At 43.2% G+C, this 25,878-nt stretch overlaps 1 protein-coding gene across 1 annotated transcript; it reads right to left on the bottom strand.

Annotated features, from left to right (window-relative positions):
* Positions 1–18,991: 18,991 nt before the first annotated feature.
* LOC132445497 (putative nuclease HARBI1) lies at positions 18,992–20,666 on the bottom strand. The gene is given in 7 exon segments (XM_060035494.1): positions 18,992–19,541; positions 19,615–19,702; positions 19,705–19,728; positions 19,853–19,968; positions 20,176–20,433; positions 20,436–20,479; positions 20,481–20,666. Coding segments are annotated over 7 exon segments (1,038 nt in total). The 5' UTR covers positions 20,597–20,666; the 3' UTR covers positions 18,992–19,149.
* Positions 20,667–25,878: the final 5,212 nt, after the last annotated feature.

The following is a 25,878-nucleotide window of genomic DNA, read 5'->3' on the forward strand; positions in this document are numbered from 1 at the left end:
GGATTCTGTCTAGCACATTTCTTTAACCTTCAACTTTTCTACTCGTCTATGCTTCTTCAAACAACTTTTCCTGATGACTTTGAAACTTTTCAGATGTACTTTTTTAGAAATTATCACACAATTCATACAAAGTCCTAGTTACACATTAGCTCTCGTCTCTTGTAATATGCGTGAATGCTGTGTCTAGTGCGATACTTTCCGTACACTGCTCTTCTCTCCATCCGCCTGGACACTCCTCCACCTCTCTCTCTGCTTCCCGCCTCTCATCCGCATCACGGGCTGTCCTTTGAAGTGCCTGTCCCCACGTCTCTCCCGTCTCTGAGACCCTCCTTTGTCTCTTTGTTCAGGCCACTTCAATGTGGCTACACAGGCACCGTGGAGGCCACCACTCTGGTGCTGTTGGTCCTGCTGGACTGTCTCCTTGTGTCGTCCAGCAGACCGTTCCGTAGCTCTTCAGGTGGGCCTCCCATGGTCTGTAACTTCATAAAGTCTGATGTAGAGGAGTCGTGACGTGGGGTATTTGCATTGGATTGGGCCACTGGTCGGGCTGAAAGCAGGAGAAGGAGGAGCGTTGTCCAGGTCCGGATCTATTTGAACAAAACTCGATGCAGATGGGTTATCTTTCTTCAAACCCCTTTCCTTATCTTGTCTTGCCTTACGTTCTCATCTTTCTGTTCGTTAATTCACCTTCTTGCCATTTGGCCATAAAACATTAACAAAATATCATAATATAAAAAATCGGCATTTTCAATATTAGGCAATACACTTCTGTTGGCCCCGTCAAGTTGTCAGTCGGGGGTCAGTCGGGGTTAGTCTGGGTCAGTCGGGGTCATGTCACGGCTGTGTGATATGGTTGACCATTAAACTGGTTGTGATAGATTGTAATAATCTAGTATCCACTGTCTACAACAGCCCGTTGTTTAAAATAACTATATATAATATTAAATTTAGCTGATTAGGTTGCGTAAGGCTGGTGAGAACCATACAACAATCATTTGGATGTGGTGCTTGTGTGCGTTGTGACGCTGAGACCATTTTGCGTGTTTGTGTTATGGTGCTCATACCTCCTCCTTGGACCTGGCCTGCTCCTGCGTCCCGTCAATGCGAATGCCCCCTTTCACCTCTGCCTCTTGGATGCATTTATTCCCAGTCGTCCGCTTCATCGTTTTCCTCATTTCTAATGGGACAATCTTTTAACCAATGATCCTTGGAGCCACAATACAAACAGTCCTGGTTGATTAATCCACAGGACGTTCTCCCTTCTGGCCGGTCGGTTCTTTGGTCTTTGTCACGACGGGTGGGCCTACGATCCTTCAGGTCCTTCAGTTGGGCGAGGTGAAGTTTCTGGGTCACCTCTTTGTCTTTCTTCTGCCCGAGCATTTCTTTATTCATGAAGAGGTCTTCTGCGTGGGTGGCGTGACTTATAATTAAATCAAGTCTGGCGGTACGCCACCCAATGCAGTGTGTCTGTATGAATTCTGATATGTTCTTGGCCAGCGCGTCCAGTAAGGCCGCGGTGAGGCTCTCTTCGTACGGAGTCTGAACTACTCGGTCGGTTGGTACCGGCATTCCACCATGGATTTTGAACACCTTTTCAACACGGTCCACCAGGTCAGCCACCGTTTCGCCTGGTTGTTGTTGGACCTTGCGGAGAGCGGTCCAGTCTCTAACCATGGGAAACGCCCCCCTGGCCCGATCGCACAGTTCCTCTACCAGCCGGCGGTAGACGGACCCTTGATCCCAACTGAACATTAAATCAGCTTCGTCCCTTCCGGGCATGTCGCCTTGAATACGACCCCACCTTAGGGTCAGTCTGTACGTACAGAGTTGCCGAACTTCGCTGATGGAGGCCTTGTGTTGTTGGACCAACTCAAGAAGGGATGTGGCGAAGGCAGCCCCTCCCACTGCAAATGGGTCTGGGAGCCATTCCGCTATGTCCTTAATGTCACTGGGTCTCCATGCACGGAAAACGTATGCTGGACTGCCATCCTGGGGGTTCAGTACTTCGATCATGGGGAATTGCCCATCCTTCACGTCCCCATGTTGTGGAGTTGGGGAAAACGCCATTCCCTGGTTCCTCAAGCGGCTGGCGACGGGTTCCCGCTTGGTCGGTGTGGCCGTCGCCTGCTGGAATGATTGTGGAGCTTTCCCCTGGCTACGAGTTGCAGGCCTATCTCCTGTCGTGCATGCAGGTGCTTCCTCCTCTTCTGTGAGGTCAGGGTAGAGATTGTCCGATGAGGTGGTTTCCTGGGCGTTGTCATACGGGGGAGGTGAAAGGGGATTCGCACGCGGTCCGCCGGTGCAGTCCAGGTCCCGGTCTGTATCTCGGGTGAAATTGAGATTAAAAATCCCTACACTCTCTACGCTCTCTGTCCCTGGTTTATATTTTTTTCTATCCTGGCCCTCTCTTTCCCACAAATAAAATGCACACCAACAGAGTTTGGAACTTTTCTTTTTCTTCTCTGACTCCAACAACCGTCTCTCTAACTCATTTAACCGGTTCAAGCTAAAACTCCCCATCTCAGGAAAGCCCAGTTTACACCAGTATTTTAAACCCTCCAGAGCCGCTTCACCATGTTTCTCCAACATTACCTTTGCAGGTCCGGTTATTTCTGTTTTTCCTGATCTATTACCCATGTTTTAGATCCTTTTACACTAGTTATTATTTAACGAATCATTTAATATCCCCGTAACCTCCTTGTTACTACACACATATACATATATTAATTAATGAATGCCTATTATTATTTATTTATATATGACCCCAACAGCGCTTAACGGGTTTCCCTTTACCGTTTTGACAGACCCTCCTGCCCTTTCTGTTACATATATAACCATATATATATTGACGGAACCGGAGTTGCTTTACCGTATGTTCCTATAATAAAGTTTGAACGTGGCCGATCGTTCGTATATACGTTCTCAAAACAGTATATATACCGTTCTCTAAACAGATTTCTTGTAGCTTAAACAAGTATTGTGATCTCACCTGCTCGAATTCTTTTTCCCTCTGGATACCGTACTGAAGAACCACTAGTTTATCCCCCACAGGCACCCCCTCCTCGACCCCATTAGTTCTGGTTACAGTCACCTGGAGGCGAGGTAGAGCTTTGGGACCGCCTCGGACCTGTCTTGGCGCGATATTTTGTAGAATCTTCAGGTTAGGTATCCCGGACGAGCCCCCAAATTGTCGTGGCAATTTCTCTATCAGATATTGCGTCTAAGCAGATGAGATATTTAGATGCAAAAAGCACACAATACTTGCAGGCAATTGCTGGTTATATATATTTGTAATAAAAGTACGAACAAAGATACATCACAACATGCATCAACAAACAACATAACAGGCATACAATACAATAATCTGAGGCCTCAGATGGGAGCTTCTCTTTGCGTGTTACTTCATACTCAAGGTACGCTGGGGAGAAGTCCGCTGAGAAGCTAAAGTCAGGAGCTTTTATACACTTAGATCGGATCCTTGAGGGCAGTTGGCCTCCAATAAACCAAAAGCCTTTGTTAACCAGATGTTAATCTATTGATTGAAGTTTCTTCAGAGGTTAAGAAGGTGGTTGAGGCTGTTCCTTATCACCCTTTGCTTCTCTACGCTCCCCAGGGGGTCAAGTAAAACAGGCCCAAACCAAACTACATACAACACGGAAACGGAATGTGAAATCAGATTACATCACATGAAACACTAAGAATTACATTTTAGAAGACCCTGCAGAATAGCAAGATTCCAAGAATGGAATGTGAAACCAGATTACATCACACGAAACACTAAGATTTACTTTTTAGAAGAACCTGAACGTAACATGTAGATTTTCCATCACACCGTGTAATGTTATTAACTGTGGCTCTGCGGTGCTCTTTTCATATTATATATTTTGGTGGAGCTGTTGTGTTGTTATGTACTGCGCGTTAAGTCCAGCCTATGTAATTGTGCTGCATGTGCCTTTAGTATCAAGTCTTGGCTCCTAGTGTTCTGCAAACAAACAAAAAAACATTTCGATGGGGTTCAGCTTTGCCAGATGTATGTTCAATAATACAAGACAATCATTTGAACTTTCTGACACATGGTATAAGTAGCTGTAGCCGGTATAGGCTCATTTGAATTAAATGCCAAATGGTTCAGGATAGTGAAACATGGATCCTACGTCTGTGTTTATCTCTTCTTAAGTATTAGTATAGCTAGTTATTTTCTTGAACATGTAGGCTTTATTTTCAATGTTGGGACGTTTTAATTATGTTGAGTTTCGAGAGACTACCCTCTTCCATGCATCATAAAACTACACCAGCATTTCTTAATTTGTTTTATCTGTAGACTGTGTCAAAAAGTATTAAGGCTCAATGAATGTGTTTTCTGAAATTAGGGATTTACGCCTATTTTTTCTTCTTGTTAGGACTCTTGCATGGTAAATCTTCTCAAATATTATCATTCTAAACCTTTGTTATGATGCTTTAACATTTCCCATCCAGCATGCTTGTGGGATTTGGGTTGGTTTGAAAATTGGACTGAACATTCTGCTGTGTTTTCGTTGATTATAAATTTATTCATAACAAATATATGTGTGTATTACACATATATTTGTTATGAATAAATGTATAATCAACGAAAACACAGCAGAAGCAGACACATTTTAGATGACATGGGTAGTCTTTCCCCTGAGATTATTGGTAAAAAATAATAGCACTTTTCTAACCCCAGTAGTGAAATTCATGCGGTGCAGCAGCTAAATGGATGAATGGTGCAATGAATGTAATCTATTACCAGCCTCAGTGGATAAAGTAACATTCAGCCTTGCAAAAAAGATTTAATTGAAGATTTTAATAGTCCTTTTGTGTGCATGTTCACGTGCATTGTGCGCCAATTGCTTGGTAATATCGGAGTCAAAGTGAGCTTGGTTTACCTCTGCAGGACAACATGAGCTGGTTGAGCGTTTTAGATTCTATCCCTGCTCAACAGTATTGGCCATTAAAATAGATTGATGAATACAGACTGTGATCAGGTGCCTTAGTGCCTCGGATTTTAAGCCAAAGGATTTGCATCCTTGTTGAGGTTGCTCATTATGTGGCATCTCTGGACATGCAGATAATAATTATAATAATAATAAACACAGCAACCCTTTCATCAAACTTCAAACATAAATACTGGCTTTGATCAGTCCCCCCACCGACCGCACACACACTTTTTTTAACTCAAGGTCGATTTGTCGACAACTGTGGTATTTATAATGAATTCCAGCAGGTATTCAAGGCTTTCTTGTACCACTTTTCTGTACCAAGGTGACCGCTGACCTTAACCTCTTTTACCAGGAAGTAGTGATGAAGCCTCACCGGTCCTTTCAACCTTCATTGTAGGGGTCAGTGTCTTTGTGAATTGTCCCCCTAATGCACAAACACACCCCAACGGAACCCAGATGAGATTGTCCAAGGATTATTATCCAAAAGCTCTACTTGGCTTTCGATTGGGTGTCGGCTGTGTGTGAAATGTGGTGCGGAGGAACTACATTACCTGTCAGGGAGAGGGCTGTTGCTTGTTGTTGTCACGGCGCCAACAGCGTGACGGGAGACATTCGAGTGGGCTTTGACAATGTAGCACCTGTGTCTGGGCCTGACAGGCTTACGGTCAGCGGAGGGAGAAGACTTTACACGACACAACAGAGAAGGAGCATGAACGGTAGAGGGTAGAGAAGCCAACGCTCTGTGGGCGTTCCATCAACATGCTCAGCACTATTATGTTTGGTAACTTTTGTATATATTTTAAAAAAAGTAGAGTGAGCTGTCATTTAAGCCAATGGGGGCTATAATCGATTTGGATCATTCCATGTATTATGTTTTCATGAAAATGTCGTTTAGGTCGGACACGAGGTCTAAAGGAGTGAGGACATGGGAGACAGAGAGGACACCAACATCGGAGAGGTTACAAATACTTTTTAAATAGCGGGATATCTATAAAGTTCTGTTTTGAGTTTACTGGATATAGAAGAGATTATTATTTTATTTTATTGGATTTATTAGTTAACCTTATCAATAGCTCAGTCTATTTTGTAAACGTAATAATAATAATAATAATAATACATTTAATTTAGAGGCGCCTTTCAAGACACCCAAGGTCACCTTACAGAGCATATATTCATCATTCAAAACTATGTAAAACAGACTAGGAATAAAAGGAAAACAGAGGTTAAACATGAAGAATAATAATAATTAATAACACTCAAAGACGCCTAAAGTGAAGGGGGGACCTCACTAACCACCACCAATATGTAGCACCCACTTGGGTGATGCACGGCAGCCAATCAGCGCCAGAACACTCACTACACACCAGCTTGAGGTGGAGAGTTAGGGATGAGGTGGAGAGTGAGGGAAAAGAACATATTTAAACACTATCGACCATATTTAAACACTGTCGATCACATTTAAACAATATCGACCACATGTAAACACTATCGACCACGTTTAAACACTATCGACCATATTTAAACACTATGGACCACATGTAAACCCTATCGACCACATGTAAACACTATCGCCCACATTTAAACACTATCACCCACATTTAAACACTATGGACCACACGTAAACCCTATCGACCACATTTAAACACCATCGCCCACATTTAAACACTATCGCCCACATTTAAACACTATGGACCACATTTAAACACTATCGACCACATGTAAACCCTATCGACCACATGTAAACCCTATCGACCATATATAAACACTATCGACCACATTTAAACATGTAAACCCTATCGACCACAATTAAACACTATCGACCACAATTAAACACTATCGACCACATTTAAACATGTAAACCCTATCGACCACATTTAAACACTATCGACCACATTTAAACACTCTCGCCCACATTTACACACTATCGACCACATTTAAACACTATCGACCACATGTAAACACTAGCGACCATATTTAAACACTATCGACCACATTTAAACATGTAAACCCTATCAACCACATTTAAACATGTAAACCCCTCTCGACCACAATTAAACCCTATCGACCATATTCAAACACTATCGACCATATTCAAACACTATCGACCACATTTAAACTATCGACCATATTTAAACACTATCGACCACATTTAAACACTATCGACCACATTTAAACACTATCGCCCACATTTAAACACTATAGACCATATTTTAACACTATCAACCATATTTAAACACTATCGACCACATTTAAACACTATCGACCACATTCAAACACTATCGACCATATTTAAACACTATCAACCATATTTACACGCTATCGACCACATTCAAACACTATCGACCACATTTAAACACTATCGACCATATTTAAACACTATCGACCACATGTAAACACTAGCGTACAAGGGCACAACACTAGTTTGTACAAGGGCATATTCGTGGAATCAGTTTTAGCATTATTCCAGCACTCGACAGCGCTGAGTAGTTTCAGCACATAAAATGTGACTCAATAATAATAATAATAATAATAATACATTTAATTTAGAGGCGCCTTTCAAGACACCCAAGGTCACCTTACAGAGCATATAGTCATCATTCAAAACTATGTAAAACAGACTAGGAATAAAAGGAAAACAGAGGTTAAACATGAAGAATAATAATAATTAATAACACTCAAAGACGCCTAAAGTGAAGGGGGGACCTCACTAACCACCACCAATATGTAGCACCCACTTGGGTGATGCACGGCAGCCAATCGGCGCCAGAACGCTCACTACACACCAGCTTGAGGTGGAGAGTTAGGGATGAGGTGGAGAGTGAGGGAAAAGAACATATTTAAACACTATCGACCATATTTAAACACTGTCGATCACATTTAAACAATATCGACCACATGTAAACACTATCGACCACGTTTAAACACTATCGACCATATTTAAACACTATGGACCACATGTAAACCCTATCGACCACATGTAAACACTATCGCCCACATTTAAACACTATGGACCACATTTAAACACTATGGACCACACGTAAACCCTATCGACCACATTTAAACACTATCGCCCACATTTAAACACTATGGACCACATTTAAACACTATGGACCACATGTAAACCCTATCGACCACATGTAAACCCTATCGACCACATGTAAACCCTATCGACCATATATAAACACTATCGACCACATTTAAACATGTAAACCCTATCGACCACGATTAAACACATACAGATAGGTTTCAATATTTTTTACTATTATTGAAAACCAACTGTACAATCTGTGTACATGGTGAACAAAAAATGATTTCAATGACATAATTTTTGTATTAATTACCAATGCTTAATATATATGCTTAGATGCTTATAATACAGCAATATATTTCCTATAATCCAAACTAATGGTTAAGGCATGACAGAATTTCCTCGGCCCTCAAAGGCATTCGTAATTTCTCATGCGGCCCCAAATGAAAAGTGATCACCCGTGATGCACAAACCGAAGAGACATTACAGTCACGGTTTTAACTGCATGCTCGATATCCCATAATTGCATTACGTACATTATTTGATACACCAGCTAAAGATCTTATGTACAGCTTGAACAGATTTCCAGGAAGAACCTGTCATGGAGCCTACAGAGGCTGTTCATGTCTATGAATGATTACATGTTGAAGGAGTTGATTGGTTGACTGTCATGGTCTGTCGTGTTTTGGTGTGTTTCCCTCCTGTGTTGATTACTGCTCCCTCCCCTAATGTGTCTCAGCTGTTCCTCGTTGCGTTTGTTACTTAAAGGGGTAGTTCGGAATTTTGGACATAGGGCCTGATTCCCAAGTGAGCATTGGTATTCTATATCACTGGAGACAGTTTAACACATTTCATACAGTCCTTCTAGTTGCAGAGTTTGCTCGTGCTAGGCTAGCGCAAGTCAACGGGCAATGCTAGCCTGCTATTAAAAACAGTCTTACCCACTCCACAGTACACCCGAGGTAAATCAATTATAACGCCAGACTATAGATTTAAATGTCTGTGTTGATAGAATAATGTTAGAAATAAAACTAACCTTGCATCGCATGAATCATCGAGGGACTACTTTCTCAGCAGAAGCGGAATTTTACTATGCGCTGGTTAGGTTTGTAACCGAATCACGACAGAAGAACGTAAACAGAGAAGCGTGGGACAGAAGCGCAATTTTTCCATTCCTTCGTTCACTGTACTCTGCGTTTGTAGCAATGACAGCGGCAGGTAACCTAGGTATCAGTCCGCCGCTGCCGTAGCCTACGTACAGGAATATAAACACTGCTGCTGAGACCCCGCAATTCCCTCAAAATGCAATGCAATGCAAGGTTGGTTTTATTTCTAACATTATTCTATAAACAGACATTTAGATTTATAGTCTGGCGTTATAATTGATTTACCTTGGGTGTACTGTGGAGTGGGTAAGACTGTTTTTAATAGCAGGCTAGCATTGCCCGTTGACTTGCGCTAGCCTAGCACGAGCAAACTCTGCAACTAGAAGGACTGTATGAAATGTGTTGAAAACTGTCTCCAGTGATATAGAATACCAATGCTCACTTGGGAATCAGGCCCTATGTCCAAAATTCCGAACTGCCCCTTTAAGCCCTTGTCTTTCCTTTGTTCCTCGTGCTGTCATTGTGGTTAGTTCGTCGTGCATGTTCTCTGGTGTCACCTGTGTTCCCTTGCTCCTTGCATTAGGCTTTGGCAGAAATAAAGTGCTGTTCTCCCCAAACCGTCTGCATCTGGGTCCTACCTGCACCCGCAACCGTAACATTGACAGATCGAACGATTGGTCGACTTGTATTACGCCCATGCTACCACTTTTATTTCTAATCATATTTTGCCATTTCAAGACTTCTTAAAAAGGCACCCAGTGCAACTTTCGAGGCTTAAAAATAAACATTCAATTTCTAGTCTTTTTTACACGTAGTAAGTTTCAATAACTCCATACCATTACATACCGACATTTAAGCAGCAAAGATGAGACGTCGTTGTGTGGTGAGAACTGATACAAAATCGATAACAACAACAATGCCGCCATTTTCTTTATTTTTTGTAACCTACAATAAGCAGGCTTCCAGTCAATGGAAAAATGGCTTCTCCCCACCGGCGATTGTTGTTGTTTACGATTTTCTATCAGTTCTCACCACACAACGACGTCTCATCTTTGCTCCTTGAATGTCGATATGTAATGGTATGGAGTTATTGAAACTTACTATGTGTAAAAAAGACTAGAAATTGAATGTTTATTTTTCATTGAATGTTTACATAAAGTGTGCCTTAAAGGGTGCCTTTAAGCCATCTTCTGTCAACAAAGATCCCACTTTCCTTCTGTGCTGCTTTCTGTCCCCAAACCTAACACTGATGGCATGTAGCGCCACCCAATCGCTTTGACACAGGATTCCCCTGCTAGTTGCCCCATAGGCCCTCTTATCATTGCGGCATTAAAAAAAGCCAATAATCCTCACCCCCAGGGTAAGGGTGGTTCATTTAGAGTCAATCAGCTTCCATTGTTACAGCACTCCCCTAAACACCCTCCGCTTTGGAGAGCCATAATTTGCCAATGCAGTTCAGAACCCTGTCTCAGGTTTGCTCTCTGAATAATAGATTAGCACTTAAAAGCTTGTGCCGCGGATATTGGAAGTTTGAGGGAAAGATTGGCAATCATGTTTGGCAATTAGTAATCAATCCAGCAAGAGTCCCCTAGCAATGATGCAATCAGAAAAACATCAATACACACTATTACAATGAGTGGGTGTGCAATCTGGAAATATAGCCTTTGAAACATTTGTATTATGATGAGATACTAACGTTATTTAAATGGTAGACAATTACACTGCTACATAGCTTCGAATAGCATGGAATGGAATAGAATAGACATTCTTCGGGTTATGGAATGAAAGACGGACTGGATTATCTTTTTCTTTTTTTCTCCTTTCTGTGCGCGTCAAACTACACGCAACACATAAAGGCTCCAGTACTGATGCGCACGCCCTCGCAACACCATTGAAAGCCAGATGCATTGTAGATGGGTGTTGAGGGCACGGCGAGACCCTGATTGAAATCTAACAACCATGGGACGGATATCTGAAGGCAAAGATAGCCAGAAAAAGGGATATGGGGGGACCTCAAGGAAATTACAGACATAACAAAAGGCGGCTCAGTATTCCTGAGGCACAGAGATAATGGCATAAGAGAGGTGCGGGTACTCTGCAGCATTAGAGGGGGGAAATGAGTTGCTTGGATATACAAGATGAAAGACTACGCCTGGGGAAAGGAGCAACCTGCTGCTCCAAATTATGATTTTCTTTTCGTCTTAGTTTTGTATTATTCTGCTTTATTCTTTCCCCGGGTAGTAATCTCAAACTCACATTGTGGCCTTTTGAAGGTTCCTAAACTTTCACATCCCTTGTTCTTACGACCCCCCTCCCCTACTTTTAAGTTTTGTATCTATTAGAAAACATCAATCATTCGCCACTGAAGGATATGCATATTCATAAAAAAGATAAACAACATGAACAGGGAAACCTGAATGAATGGTGTGTGCGATGAGAATGCGGTGTGAACCCAACAAAAGGACCACACATGAAACCAAGAGGACCACCCAAGAAAATACGGTGTGAACCCACCAAAAGGACCATAGATGAAACCAAGAGGACCACATCCATAATGGCCATGAGACGCTCCAGAAGGGCCCAGCATCAGCGATGCATCCCCCTGGGGTGTGGACCAAGTGTCTAGAACTGCCATGAAGTGTGGACCTAGTGTCTAGCACTACCATGGAGCGTGGACCTAGTGCCTAGCAACACCACAGAGAGTGGACATTGTGTCTCGAGCATGGATCTAGTTTCTAGCACTACCATGGAGCCCGACTGCTGACCCTTCTGCATTCCAAATCAGAAATTGTGTCCTCAAAATTTAAATTATTGATGAATCATTTACAAGTATACCACTAAACCACCAGGCAGCAAAAGAAAGCGAAAAATAGAATAGTTAACCTTTCTAAATATCTGAACTAATTAACTTGAGATTTTGTAAGCTTAGCTTTACTTTGCTGTCATCAGGTTGCGTGCCCAGACAGGCAAACACCCACTGAGGTCTGGAGCCCAGACAGGCGATCTCACTGAGGTCTGGAGCTTGCACCAACGCTGGTCATTGACATTTGGCACAATGGAAGAAAACAAAAGGAACCAAACCAAGAGCAAAGCTGCTGGTGTGGAGAGGGAGACCAACTGGCTGATGTGGTACACCTTACAGCCTACCGGCCAAACCAGCACAGGTACACCACCAACGGATCACCTACGGGCTCCCTTCTGGTCAACACAGGGGAACCAAGCATGGGGATCACAGCTGCTAATAATCAACATCATGCTCATCAATTGATGTTCCTTTGAAAGGCAGTATCAGAACACATTCCATGTTCTTCTGCATAATTTCGTTAGATATCGATGTTGAATAGGACGGATGCAGCAAACAAAAACGGGACATATTTATTTAAATAATTATATTGTATATCAAATCATGATGTTAAAATCAACATACTGTGACTGTCCCTGTCTAGTGTTGATGTGGTTGACCAGTTATGGTTTTTCCTATGTCCTTGAAGGTACCATCATCAGAGTGGATTGGGAGCACCTGGTTCAGGCGCTCCTTGAAGTAAAAACCCAGACTCAACTCTGCTCTGGGCCCCGTTTCCCGATAACGATGGATCCACGCTCGTACGATCATTCTCACGATGGATCTTGCGATCCATCGTCAATTTCTTTGGAGCGTTTCCCGAAACTCCTTTTAACGTGAACGCGCATTCGCTGCACTCACGACGTCGTAGGATTGTAACTGTCTACTGACACGGTGCTGAAATGGGCTCCGTAGGAGGGGGAGACGCAGGAATGTCGCAGGAAAATTGTGTTAAAAAGGGTTAAAATATATCCCCATCAAGGACAACAGCAGAGTAGCCTACGAAAAAAATAGACTGCAATTATATGAATGCTAAAGACATTAAAACACAATTGATTAGGCTTAAACCGACATATATCAGTCCTAATCCTGAATGCACTGTGCGTTTCACGGCATTTTCCCCCCTTAAATAATTCCTCTTCACACCTGTGAATAACCCGGGAGACGTCCATGATGAGGAATACAACGAAGCCCACCGTCTGGCCCGGTGCATCGTTGAGCGCACGATCGGGAGGTGGAAGTTGCGCTTTAGATGCCTTCACAAGTCAGGCGGAGGGCTCCAGTTTTCTCCGGCCAAGTCATGCGCCGTGATATGTGTGACGGCTATGTTGCACAACATTGCAGCTAAGGCTGGGGTGGCATTGCTTGAACCGGAGGACGTTGAGGACGATGACGATGAGGAAGATCGGTGTGAGGACGGCCTCCCTCATAACTACGCGGCTGGTTTTCATGCGCGTCGAATAGTGATTGAGACTTTTTTTTAACCCCCTCCACCCTCCCTCATGTCACTAAACATTCCCGTCAACGTGACCAATCCCCACCATATCCCAGCCTTTTGCCTGCTCCTTTGCTTGTTTTTTCTAATTTTTTTTATTTCTTTATTTTTTATTTTTTTTCATTTATTTTATTTCGTTATTTTTAATTTGTTTTAATTTGTTTAATTAAATTTATTTTTTACATTATTTTATGCTACGTTTTATGAGTAGCCTATGTCAGTCTGCACAAATCCCCCCACTTTCTCTCACACATTTTGAGTGCCCTGCCTGCGCAAACATTTTCTGGACTGTCCCGTTTTATTTTGGCCATTTTAACATCTTTATTAATAAATTAATTAATAATCTTTATTAATTACCAAACTAAGAACATAAAGGCGCAATGCGTTTTAATAAAACGCATCCAATATACGGAATGTCCGATGGTGACGCCACTGAGGCTATAGCTGACGATGCTCTTAGCGTCCTACGAGTACCTACGAGCACCCCTGGAGTACTCGTTAGCTACGAGCGTTTTCAAGACGTTCGTTCCCTACGATGCTTTCGGGAAACGCGGTGAAAACTCTACGATGCCCTTTCGACGCACTTCACGATCCACTTAGGCTAACGACGCTTTCGGGAAACGGGGCCCTGGTCTCTCTCTGGCATTCGGCTGCATCCCCGCCAGCAGCAGCAGCAGCAGCACATTCGCTTTGTTTTTTTTCTGCTTTGTTTTCACAATATAACTTCTGTTGTCTTAAGTTAATATAATAAATTCATTAGTTTATTGCCATCTTTTGTTCTATGTCGTATTTGCTATAGCCTAGGAGCCGGGTTATGACAAATTGGGGGATCGTCCGGGTGTGTTTGTTCCCGTTTTTGCGTGATTATTTGTAAATGTAGTTGTAAATTTGGTATTTTGTTACAGTATATCACCAGGCGGTAGGGTGTTTGTTTAGAGCTACACTAGTGGTAGTGCTAGTGGTGTGCTCTGGTATGGATCCTTTGTTCTCCGGTTTACCTGTGCAGGTGCACGCCTGTAAACTTTTTGTTTGCTTTTGTGGGAGAACGTAGAGGAAAGGACGCGTTGTATGATAGCTTTGTTGAGTAAGTAGACTATTTCAGAAAGATTGTGTAGTGTTTCTTAGCTCAATTTGGACATTTGAGTATTTGTTTGCTTGACCGTTGTTTTGTGCTGCTATCAGCTGATCTGGATAACATTCGCAGGTTGCTTGTGCGCAGTCTGGTAAAGTGGGGAGGATTTTTCCCTTGTAGGCTGTAGAGACGTATCCCTTTGGGTTCGTTGAGCTGGTGCAGGGGCGGAGTGGGACACTAGTGGGACCTCGCCGGCCGGCCGGCCGACCGGGAAATCTCCCGATCGTCCACTCCGCCTCTGAGCTGGTGTGTAGTGTTGTGGTGAACGTGGGAGAAGCGTTGCTCGGGAGCATGTCCGTGGTTTCGGGAGGGTTGCTAGCTTGCTAGTCGCCTTCCTGATCCAGCGGTCAACAGTGAATAAATACCCACCACAACTAAACACATGGGTGGGAGATTAGGGGGGAGATTAGTTTGCGGGTTGGGTTTAGATAGCAGGGATACTCCAATCTTAAGAGGTTCATTCCTCTGGTGTGCACGAGTGAACGGCGTTGTGGCTATCTGGTCCTTTGGTGTTGGCCTTGTTTATTGTACATATTTTGTAATGTCTCAAGTTGAAGCATTTATTGCCGACCCATCTCAGGAATCCCTGGATAAATGCACAAAAGAGCAGTTGCTCAAGGTTGCTGCACATTATTCAGTGGAGGTCGAAGGGGACAAACGTCTCAAAGAGAACGATAAAGCGGCCATAAAAGATAAGTTAATTGAAGATGGAATAATGTCTGAGGCTAAGGTGAATTTTTCTCAATCCTCCTGCTGTGTCTTTTCAGACTCATGGGTTAACTTTTGAGCAACAAAGAGATATTCTGATGTTGCAGTTGGACCATGAAAAAATGAAACAAGAACTTTCCTTGACGTTAAAAAACATCTTTAAGTGGAGAGGGGCGGCAGTAGCTCAGGAGGTAGAGCGGGTTGGCTGGTGACCGGAAGGTTGCTAGTTCGATCCCCGGCTCCTCCTAGCTGAGTGTCGAGGCGTCCCTGAGCGAGAAGCCCCACCCTGACCTGCTCTGGGCAGAGAGGTGTGGCGTCCCCTGTCAGTATAAGCTATCGAAAGGAATGACGATGGTGACCCACCGTTACTCCCGAGTTACTCCCGAGGAGACTCGATCAAATGAATGAATGAATGAATTAAGTGGCGAGAATCCGTCATATCGGCAAAAGCAAAAAATAGATTTGGAGGGATATCGTTTGTCTCTGGTGAGGGATGGCCTATTGTCCGGCAAGGCTGTGAGCGGGCAGCTGCCCAGGTCTTCTGATCGGTTAGACATTAATAACTTGCGCTTGTTGCCACGATTTAATGAAAAAGACCCAGACACTTTTTTCTTGCTATTTGAACGAGTAGCTAAGGCTAGGGATTGGCTTGATGCGGACTGTGCCCTCATGCTTCAGTGTGTTCTATCAGGAAAGGTGCAGGAGGCATATTCATCTCTGACTGTGGAGGATAGCTCTAGCTATAACAAAATAAAAGCAGCCGTACTTAAGGCTTATGAATTTGTGCCGGAAGCATATCGCCAGCGTTTTAGGTCCTGGGAGAAGAAAAATGGCCAAACATACACAGAGTTCGCCAGCGACTTGTCAGCTCAGTATAAGCGGATGGTTAAAGGGATACTTCACCCATTTAGAACCGGCGTTCTATCATTATAAAATCGCTATAGTAATATAAATAAATATATAAATAAATATCAGTCTAAACCAGTCTCCCCTTGGCCCATTTTTTCTCATCTAATTTTCTCCCGAAATGACGTCAAATGACGCGTTTGATGTCATTTCGGGAGAAACCTCTTGTCCCGCTAGAAGGGCCGAGGACTACAACACACTTTTGGTGGCAAATTTGCCGCCAATTTTTCCACCAATAAGGAACAAGAGGGGGCGGGAGCTTGTATGAGCCAGAATACAGCGAGGAAGATTTGAGACGAATAGAGGAGGAGGCTGCTGCGGCTGCAGCTGAACAAGCCTTGCCTGTTGCAGAGGAGCCGGATCGCGCCGGAGTGAACTGGTGGTGTACCTGTTTGCTCTGGAGTCCCTGTGCTGCAGCGAATTTCAGAGATGCCAGTTTCTTCGAGCTGAAATGGCTGAATCTGGCGAGGACGGGGCCGTGTGTGTAACATCTCACACATATTTCCGGACCCAGAAAGTCAACTGGAAACGCCAGCCAAAGCCCGCCGGGAGAAACTAACACATTGGCTACGATAGTTTTGAGTCCCGGGGAACGTGACAATGTAGTTATCCGAAAGTAGCCAACCTTATTACCAGAGCATAGGCTACGTTACGTTAGCTTGAAGTCTGTGTAATGCTGTAGGCTACTCAAGGCATAATTTATCTTGCTTTGCTAATTTTGTTCTTTCTTTCTTAGACAGTATAGGCTAACATCTTACCGGCATTTCCTGGAGTGGATACTGCAAGGCGAGAGACTTGGGAGAGGCAATCGCCTTGTTTTGCCAGCGCGTGTTGTCCAGGCCATCAGGGCTAATTACCCAACACAAGATGGGCAGTACCGTGGCTACCGGGGTATACCACGAAGCTCGCTGAACATACCCAGGCTTTCTTGGGAAAACCTGGCTCGACAGAGCCGCAACTCGCAATCAGAGTTAAGTGGTACCACGAAGCTCACTTTAGATTAAATTAGTTGAACCAGGTTTTCCGCTTTAGGTTCAATGCGCGTTCACATAAAAGGGGCGTTTATCACGTCATTTGACTCACTTCTGCAAAATGGATCGAGCGAGAGCTGTGTATTTCACTCAAGACGAGCAATGCATCATCATGAATTCATACGAGGAATTTAAAATAGAAATTACAGCCAAGGGCAACACGGTTGCCCATAATAAGGCTAGGGTTGCGTGCTGGCAAAAAATAGCAGACCGTGTTAATTCGTAAGTGAAAAGATTCTGCATATTGTCTAAAAAATATCATGTAGGCCTATCATCATGCCTTTTACCCCCATTGATGTGGTTGTAAGCATCCATTTGAATAATTTCAGGTGAATCTAGCCTATGATCTATGATTTGCATTGGCCTAGGCTCCAACCTTTAATCTCATGTTGATTACCTGTAGAAAATAAAAAGAAAACACAGATGAATACGACTGGGAGGGGGACCGCTCCACCGCCCTTCACCATCTCGGAGGAGTTGGCTCTCGCTAACAACAAAGGTCGGCCAATGATGGCAGGAGTGGATGGGGGGATGTCGTCTGACCCTACTGCCTCGACATCGAATGCGTTTGTAATGAGTATGTATTCATGTATTGGCAATGGACATAAATAATTGTCTTGCTAATCAAATGTGAAATGATTGAGTGTAAATTAATCCTGTCATTTTTAGTTGAAGGTACAAACATTATTTTGGAGAAGCCGCCGACAATTAATCTCCAATCAGAGGTATATAACTATCAAAGCAGTGTCAGGTATTCTTCTACATGTTTACTTTTTTTTAAAGAATGTCCTATAATAGGTTTCCCTGATTCTTGCAGGAGACACTGTCGGCCTGTGACTCCAGGGCGACTATGGAGGTGATTTTTTGTAACAATTCTCACAGCTATAATATGAATTTGTAGATTAAAAAATGCCTATGCCTAATTGAGTCACTGACATAGCGGTTATGTAAGGGATAATGGACAACACGGCACTTGACTAACCAAGGTTAATGTACGTTGAACGTGGGGCCATCTTTGAACTTTCTAAAGATCCATCACAATGTGGAAACTCAACCGAGCAGTGCTGTAACTGTTTCACATGACTCTTCCTTTTGATCATTTATTCTATAGAGGGAAATGGCATTGAATGAGCCATCCACCTCCACCTCCACCTCAACCTCAACCTTCTCAAGGCCTTCTCGAGGGACAGACAAGGTTTTTATTTAGGTTAGGTGCGCCACAAGGCTTTGACGATGGTAACTGAATTACGATTTTAACCCATAATTCCTTTAGATTGGAACAGACACTATAAGGGCGCTGTACAAGCGCAACTTGGAGCTGGACAACGAAATAAAAGTCTTGGTGAAAAAAAAATTGAAGATCGAGATCCAGCTCCTCGAGAGGGTAGGCTATTTTTAGATTTTCTTTGGTGAAGCTCGACTGACTACTGAAATAATGTTATTTTTCCTACTTTCACAGCAACTGCATGGCGATGCGAAGGCTAATAAATTAAATAATTGAACACAAGCAAATGTTTTTCCGTCTTTATTGAACAAAAGTAACAATGAAGTTATGAGATTATCAAATGGAATGACACATTAACATTCATACCAAATGTAGCCTACTTAATAAGCAAAAACTATACCAAGTGATCTAGAAAGTTTCACCCAGTGTGTGGGTTGAATATGAAATTTACGGAACACCACAGATTAGGGAATTGTAAACAGGCAGGACCCTGCAAGTGTAATTGAATGTATAGTAAGTGAAACTAAAATAATTTCTGATATATTGACATTCTGTGGGCAAGACCTTGGAAAATCTAAATGGGAAAAAACAGGCTCCAAAAGAGAACGTGCTTCCATTTGGAATAATTCCGTTAAATAAATCGCGTAATTAACGCGTTGACTAGCCCAGCCCTAAAAAAAAAAGAAGAAACAAACGCATCCTTCCAAGAGGGAAACTAAACAAAACAAAAAAACGAACCAAAAAACTGGTTAGCGATGGCCCGTCTGACCGCCGTTCCTGTGGGATGATCCACCGTGATGGGGTCCACCACATCATCTGCCACCAATAGCACATGTGGGGCTCTCTCTTTGCGAATTGTTGCTATATTGTGGAGCACCACACATGCCGTGATAATTTGGCTTCCTCTCTCCGGCTTGACCCTCAAACCACGGAGGCAGTTCCAGCGGGCCTTGATAATTCCAAAGGTCATCTCGATCCTCACCCGGCATGTGCTTAAGGCCCTGTTGAACCGTGTCTCCGATTCACTCTGTGGGTCGCCGTATGGTGTCATTAAGAACGGCATGCAGGCATACCCTCTGTCCCCAACAAGAATTCCATCATAACGGCCTATCAGAAAGAAAAATGTGATCAGTGCCTTAATCAACATTTACAGTTAGTGATCTTGTGTATTGCGCCACACCTTGCTGAAACTGTCGGCAAAGACTTGACTCCCGAAAAATACGGGAGTCATGGACCGAGCCAGGCCATTTCGCATCCACACTGGATGCGAAATGACTTGATGGTCACAAGTCATCTGAAAACGGCATTTCTGTTACAATAGTTGGGCCATTATGAAGCATATAACAGTTTTAGTAGGCTACCTGCATGCAATTTCACTTCCCATATGATGGGCCTATAGCCCAATAGGCCTACTTTACCTGCACATTGATGCTATGGGTTGACTTTCTGTTTACAAAGTCAGCCTCATTTTCCCCTAAAGGTCCAGTGATTGGGACATGCGTACAGTCAATTGCTCCTATCAGTTTGGGGAATCCTAAAGGGATTATGTAGAATGTTACAAATGCAAACGTGTACACACTGGGCATTATTCCGTAACCTTGTGAATAAGTCCTATTCCATATGACATGAGAATTGGGACATTTTAAGCTACACATAAATGCACATCACTTGGGAGACGAATATCCCGCACGCAGAAATTCAAGACTGACGCGCTACCTCCACTCAGGAGGTTTTATTTTACCTGAAAGTGTGTAAAATCCTTCCTTGACAATTTGACTTGGCAAGAAGCTGGGAAACGCCACGAACATATTGAGCAAAATATTGAGCGCAGCTACAACCTTGTGTATAGCACGGCACACCGTATTTTTTCCAATACGTTCTGCATCACCAACTGCATGTAAATATGTGCCCGTGGCAAAAAATCGCAGGGAAACACAGACACACTGCGCAACAGTAAGGGCACGGCTTCTTTGTGTCGCATTGCCTACACAAGGTCGATCAGATAAGGAATACCCTCTGCTGAGAATCTGTATCTCTCATAAAGAATTGTCAGAAAATGCCAAGGGATCAGTTCTGTCCCGAAAAACCCTCTGTCTCCGGAGAGACGCCTGTACGATACGTGCGCCGAGGTCCACGGTAACACCCAAAAATGGTGACGCCATTGTCGGAGGAGGGGCTAGGAAGCTGCGCACGCCGATTTAAGTAGCCGATCTCCGGCTAGACTAACGCCTCGTTTCCACATACGTATGTTTTTCGTATCCGTGCTTCCGTAAATTTACGGAAGGAGTCGCTAGTGTTTTACGTACGGACATGAATTTATTTACGGACAAAAGATGGGGGAGCGTATGATAATGGCCGTTTTTAGGAGACCGGTACTTTGGAACATGAGGATCGTCATATACAGAGATAAAAACAAAACCACCCAGGCTTGGAAAGAGATCGGTGAGGAGTTTGGCCTGCCAGGTACATGTTTTGTGAAAAACATAAAAACGTTCCTACGGTATCTCCGTAAAGCGACGGTGAAAGTTAAATTTTTTTAACATATATTACGGACATACCGGACAGAAATTTTACGGAGGGGAAGAGTCTCGGAGGAAAAACGGACATTACGGAGAATCACATAGGAATGAATGGACTTTCGGTCGGAGACGGTTGGATCGCATACGAGAATGTACGTATGTGGAAACGAGGCGTAAGCCGAAAAACTGCTCCCGACCAGGTTTGGTTGCGAGCATAAGTCACCATGGTGATACAGCGACGCTAAAAGAGATTGACTTTCGTGGTACAACAAACCCAGGCTTGGAGCTCAACATACCTCGCCAACCCTCTAAGCGAGCTTCGTGGTACAGGGCCCGGGAGACGGTAGATGCCCAAGATGAGCTGTGATATTTAGCAAACTCACCATACGTTTTGTTTTTGTATATAGTTTATATTTTATGAATAAAACTTTAAATTCATGTTGGTTGTTGTGATTTGTTTACTATACCAAATGATGTTACACTAAATGTTTTTATGATGTACAGTAATATACAAATGATGACGAAAAGTCTTCCATCAAAATCCTCCAGTTTGAAATGGAGACTGCATATCGTTTTTCCTTTTATAATTTCCATCCCGGTGTCTTCTCCAACTGTGGGGTTGTTTATCGCCCGCAGCCATAGTTTGCAACGCTGATCGTCTTTCACTGGCAAACCGTGAAAACGTACTCTCTGTCCCAACCTCGACTTTTCGGTGCAACCGGGTACCAAACAGCCACTGGGCATGATTGCTTTTGAAAAAACGAGAGCAGAAGTCAAAACTAATCAACGACGGTTCGTGAATAACTTCGTGAATAAAGTTTGTTTGCTCGCATGGGTCCTTCCCCCTTTTAAACGGAAACAGGTGGGCGGGGCAGCGAGCGCAATGCACTGTGGTAGTTGGAGGTTTTCTTACTTTGAGCCAGAGAGACCATGAAAACACTCTTTCTGCCTTTTTTCAGGCTAGGATGAACCGATTTCGATTTTTTTTTCACATTTATAATACATTGAATTATTTAATTCATAAAACCTTCATATTTCCACCGGTGAAGTATCTCTTTAACTGCACTTGAAGTCACTACTTTTGATGAGTTATGTGATTTGAGGATTTTGGAGCAATTTAAAAACAGTCTTCCAGAACGTATTGCAACTTGCATAATGGAACGGAAAATTACTACAGCTGCTGTTTCAGCTGATGAGTATGTATTGCTCCATAAGGGCAGTTTCAGAGAGCGCTCCGTGGCTCGTGATGGTGTTGATGCGCGTGGACACTGTTTTGATGCCATTCCGTTTGACATGACGCGTTCAAAGAGAATTGGACATTTTAAACCTGAACTTAAAGCAAGTGCTAACTTTGACTGTGGCAATATCTGTAACTATTGTAAGGAGAAAGGACATTGGAAGGCAGATTGCCCTGTATTAAAGGATAGACACCAGGTATTGTGAAGAGTTGGGCGGTATGGCGATGAGTTGGTTGGTATGGCGATGAGTTGGTTGGTATGGCGATGAGTTGGTTGGTTTGGCGATGAGTTGGTTGGTATGGCGATAAGTTGATTATGGCTTTGCAACATTTTGATGTCTATGTAGGAGCGGGAGGGCCGACAGTGGTTTACACAGACCACAATCCGCTGACATTTTTGCATTCATTCAGATGTCCAAACCAGAGGCTAATGCGCTGGTCACTATTCCTCCAGGTATATGAACTGGACATTAGACATGTATAGGGAACAGAGAATGTCATTGCAGATGCACTGTCTCGTGCTCCTCTGCAGTGAACAGTCATTGGTGTGAATTTCCAAGTTGATATGGCCTCTTGTACTGTTATTCATCTGTTCTTGCTGCACCTATCTTCTTAATTTGCTTCTCAGGTACCAGGGTTGCTGAGGAAGAATCCAGCATAAATGTGGAATCCATACGTATGTGGAAACGAGGCGTAAGCCGAAAAACTGCTCCCGACCAGGTTTGGTTGCGAGCATAAGTCACCATGGTGATACAGCGACGCTAAAAGAGATTGACTTTCGTGGTACAACAAACCCAGGCTTGGAGCTCAACATACCTCGCCAACCCTCTAAGCGAGCTTCGTGGTACAGGGCCCGGGAGACGGTAGATGCCCAAGATGAGCTGTGATATTTAGCAAACTCACCATACGTTTTGTTTTTGTATATAGTTTATATTTTATGAATAAAACTTTAAATTCATGTTGGTTGTTGTGATTTGTTTACTATACCAAATGATGTTACACTAAATGTTTTTATGATGTACAGTAATATACAAATGATGACGAAAAGTCTTCCATCAAAATCCTCCAGTTTGAAATGGAGACTGCATATCGTTTTTCCTTTTATAATTTCCATCCCGGTGTCTTCTCCAACTGTGGGGTTGTTTATCGCCCGCAGCCATAGTTTGCAACGCTGATCGTCTTTCACTGGCAAACCGTGAAAACGTACTCTCTGTCCCAACCTCGACTTTTCGGTGCAACCGGGTACCAAACAGCCACTGGGCATGATTGCTTTTGAAAAAACGAGAGCAGAAGTCAAAACTAATCAACGACGGTTCGTGAATAACTTCGTGAATAAAGTTTGTTTGCTCGCATGGGTCCTTCCCCCTTTTAAACGGAAACAGGTGGGCGGGGCAGCGAGCGCAATGCACTGTGGTAGTTGGAGGTTTTCTTACTTTGAGCCAGAGAGACCATGAAAACACTCTTTCTGCCTTTTTTCAGGCTAGGATGAACCGATTTCGATTTTTTTTTCACATTTATAATACATTGAATTATTTAATTCATAAAACCTTCATATTTCCACCGGTGAAGTATCTCTTTAACTGCACTTGAAGTCACTACTTTTGATGAGTTATGTGATTTGAGGATTTTGGAGCAATTTAAAAACAGTCTTCCAGAACGTATTGCAACTTGCATAATGGAACGGAAAATTACTACAGCTGCTGTTTCAGCTGATGAGTATGTATTGCTCCATAAGGGCAGTTTCAGAGAGCGCTCCGTGGCTCGTGATGGTGTTGATGCGCGTGGACACTGTTTTGATGCCATTCCGTTTGACATGACGCGTTCAAAGAGAATTGGACATTTTAAACCTGAACTTAAAGCAAGTGCTAACTTTGACTGTGGCAATATCTGTAACTATTGTAAGGAGAAAGGACATTGGAAGGCAGATTGCCCTGTATTAAAGGATAGACACCAGGTATTGTGAAGAGTTGGGCGGTATGGCGATGAGTTGGTTGGTATGGCGATGAGTTGGTTGGTATGGCGATGAGTTGGTTGGTTTGGCGATGAGTTGGTTGGTATGGCGATAAGTTGATTATGGCTTTGCAACATTTTGATGTCTATGTAGGAGCGGGAGGGCCGACAGTGGTTTACACAGACCACAATCCGCTGACATTTTTGCATTCATTCAGATGTCCAAACCAGAGGCTAATGCGCTGGTCACTATTCCTCCAGGTATATGAACTGGACATTAGACATGTATAGGGAACAGAGAATGTCATTGCAGATGCACTGTCTCGTGCTCCTCTGCAGTGAACAGTCATTGGTGTGAATTTCCAAGTTGATATGGCCTCTTGTACTGTTATTCATCTGTTCTTGCTGCACCTATCTTCTTAATTTGCTTCTCAGGTACCAGGGTTGCTGAGGAAGAATCCAGCATAAAGCTCATGTGTCTTGCTATTTTGTTGAATATATATATATATATATATACAGTACAGTACCAATTAGCTTCCTCTTAATTATTAAGAGGGTATCGACAATAGACAGTGTTATATACCTTTAATACAGTCATGCCTTTCCTCCTGCATTAACAACAACAGTATCCTTGCACCGGGGACAGGGAAGTGGGAGGGCCTCTGGCCAGCCGGATAAAGAACTAGGAATTAACGTAGCCGAGCCCATCCTTGGTGGTGTTGGGCACCAGTTGAGTCTGGGTTCAGAAGTTGAGGGGTGGGGACCCTACCCAACGCTATTACCTCCAATCTGCTCTCTCCCTGAGGAGAGGAAACCACCGAAAGGGAGAGAGAGAGAGATGGGCAGGGAGAGTGTTGGGGGGGAGACAGAGAAAGAGCGATAAGAGAGAGAGATATAGGGAGAGATATTGTGATGGGAAGAGAGAGTGTGAGGAAGAGAGAGTTGAAAGGAGAGAGATATATAGGATAGATAGACGGGTATGGCAGTCGCGAGGGAGTGGGAAAGAGAGACAGACTGTTAGGAAAAAGAGTTAAGGCAAGGCAAGGCAATTTATTTATATAGCGCATTTCATACTCCAGGTAGACACAATGTGCTTTACACAGCTGAGGCATTACCTCAAATTGAATTACACATGTAAGAAACATATCACACGTATAAAACATATCACAGTAATAGTACAAGTAGACAGCATATCGCAATAGTAGTAATAAAAAGATAAAAAGGAGAGATTAAAATGATGAATAAAATAGATAAAAAACAGGAAAATGCCATGGAGAAGAGGGTGGTCTTCAATTGCGTTTTAAAATTGGCAATGGTTGGAGCATTCTTAACGTGATCAGGGAGTTTGTTCCAAATCTGGACTGCATGGTAGCTGAAAGCAGCTTCACCCTGTTTGGTGCGAGTATATGGTATGCATAATACCTGGCTTTTCTGTGGCCTGAGAGGCCTGAGGGGGATGTAAAATGTAAACATGTCAGATATATATGTTGGCCCCATCCCATGTAATGCTTTAAAAACCAGTAGCAGTACTTTAAAATGTATTCTAAAATAAACTGGCAGCCAATGCAAGGACTTCAGTATAGGGGTGATATGCTCTCTTTTTCTGGTCTTTGTTAACACTCGTGCTGCAGCATTTTGAACGAATTGAAGTTGTTTAATGGTCTTTTTTGGGAGTCCTGTGAAGAGACCGTTGCAGTAGTCTAGCCGGCTTGAAATAAAAGCATGGACAAGCTTTTCC

Source organism: Gadus macrocephalus, chromosome 17, assembly GCF_031168955.1.
Source record: "Gadus macrocephalus chromosome 17, ASM3116895v1".
Taxonomy (NCBI): Eukaryota; Metazoa; Chordata; class Actinopteri; order Gadiformes; family Gadidae; genus Gadus; species Gadus macrocephalus.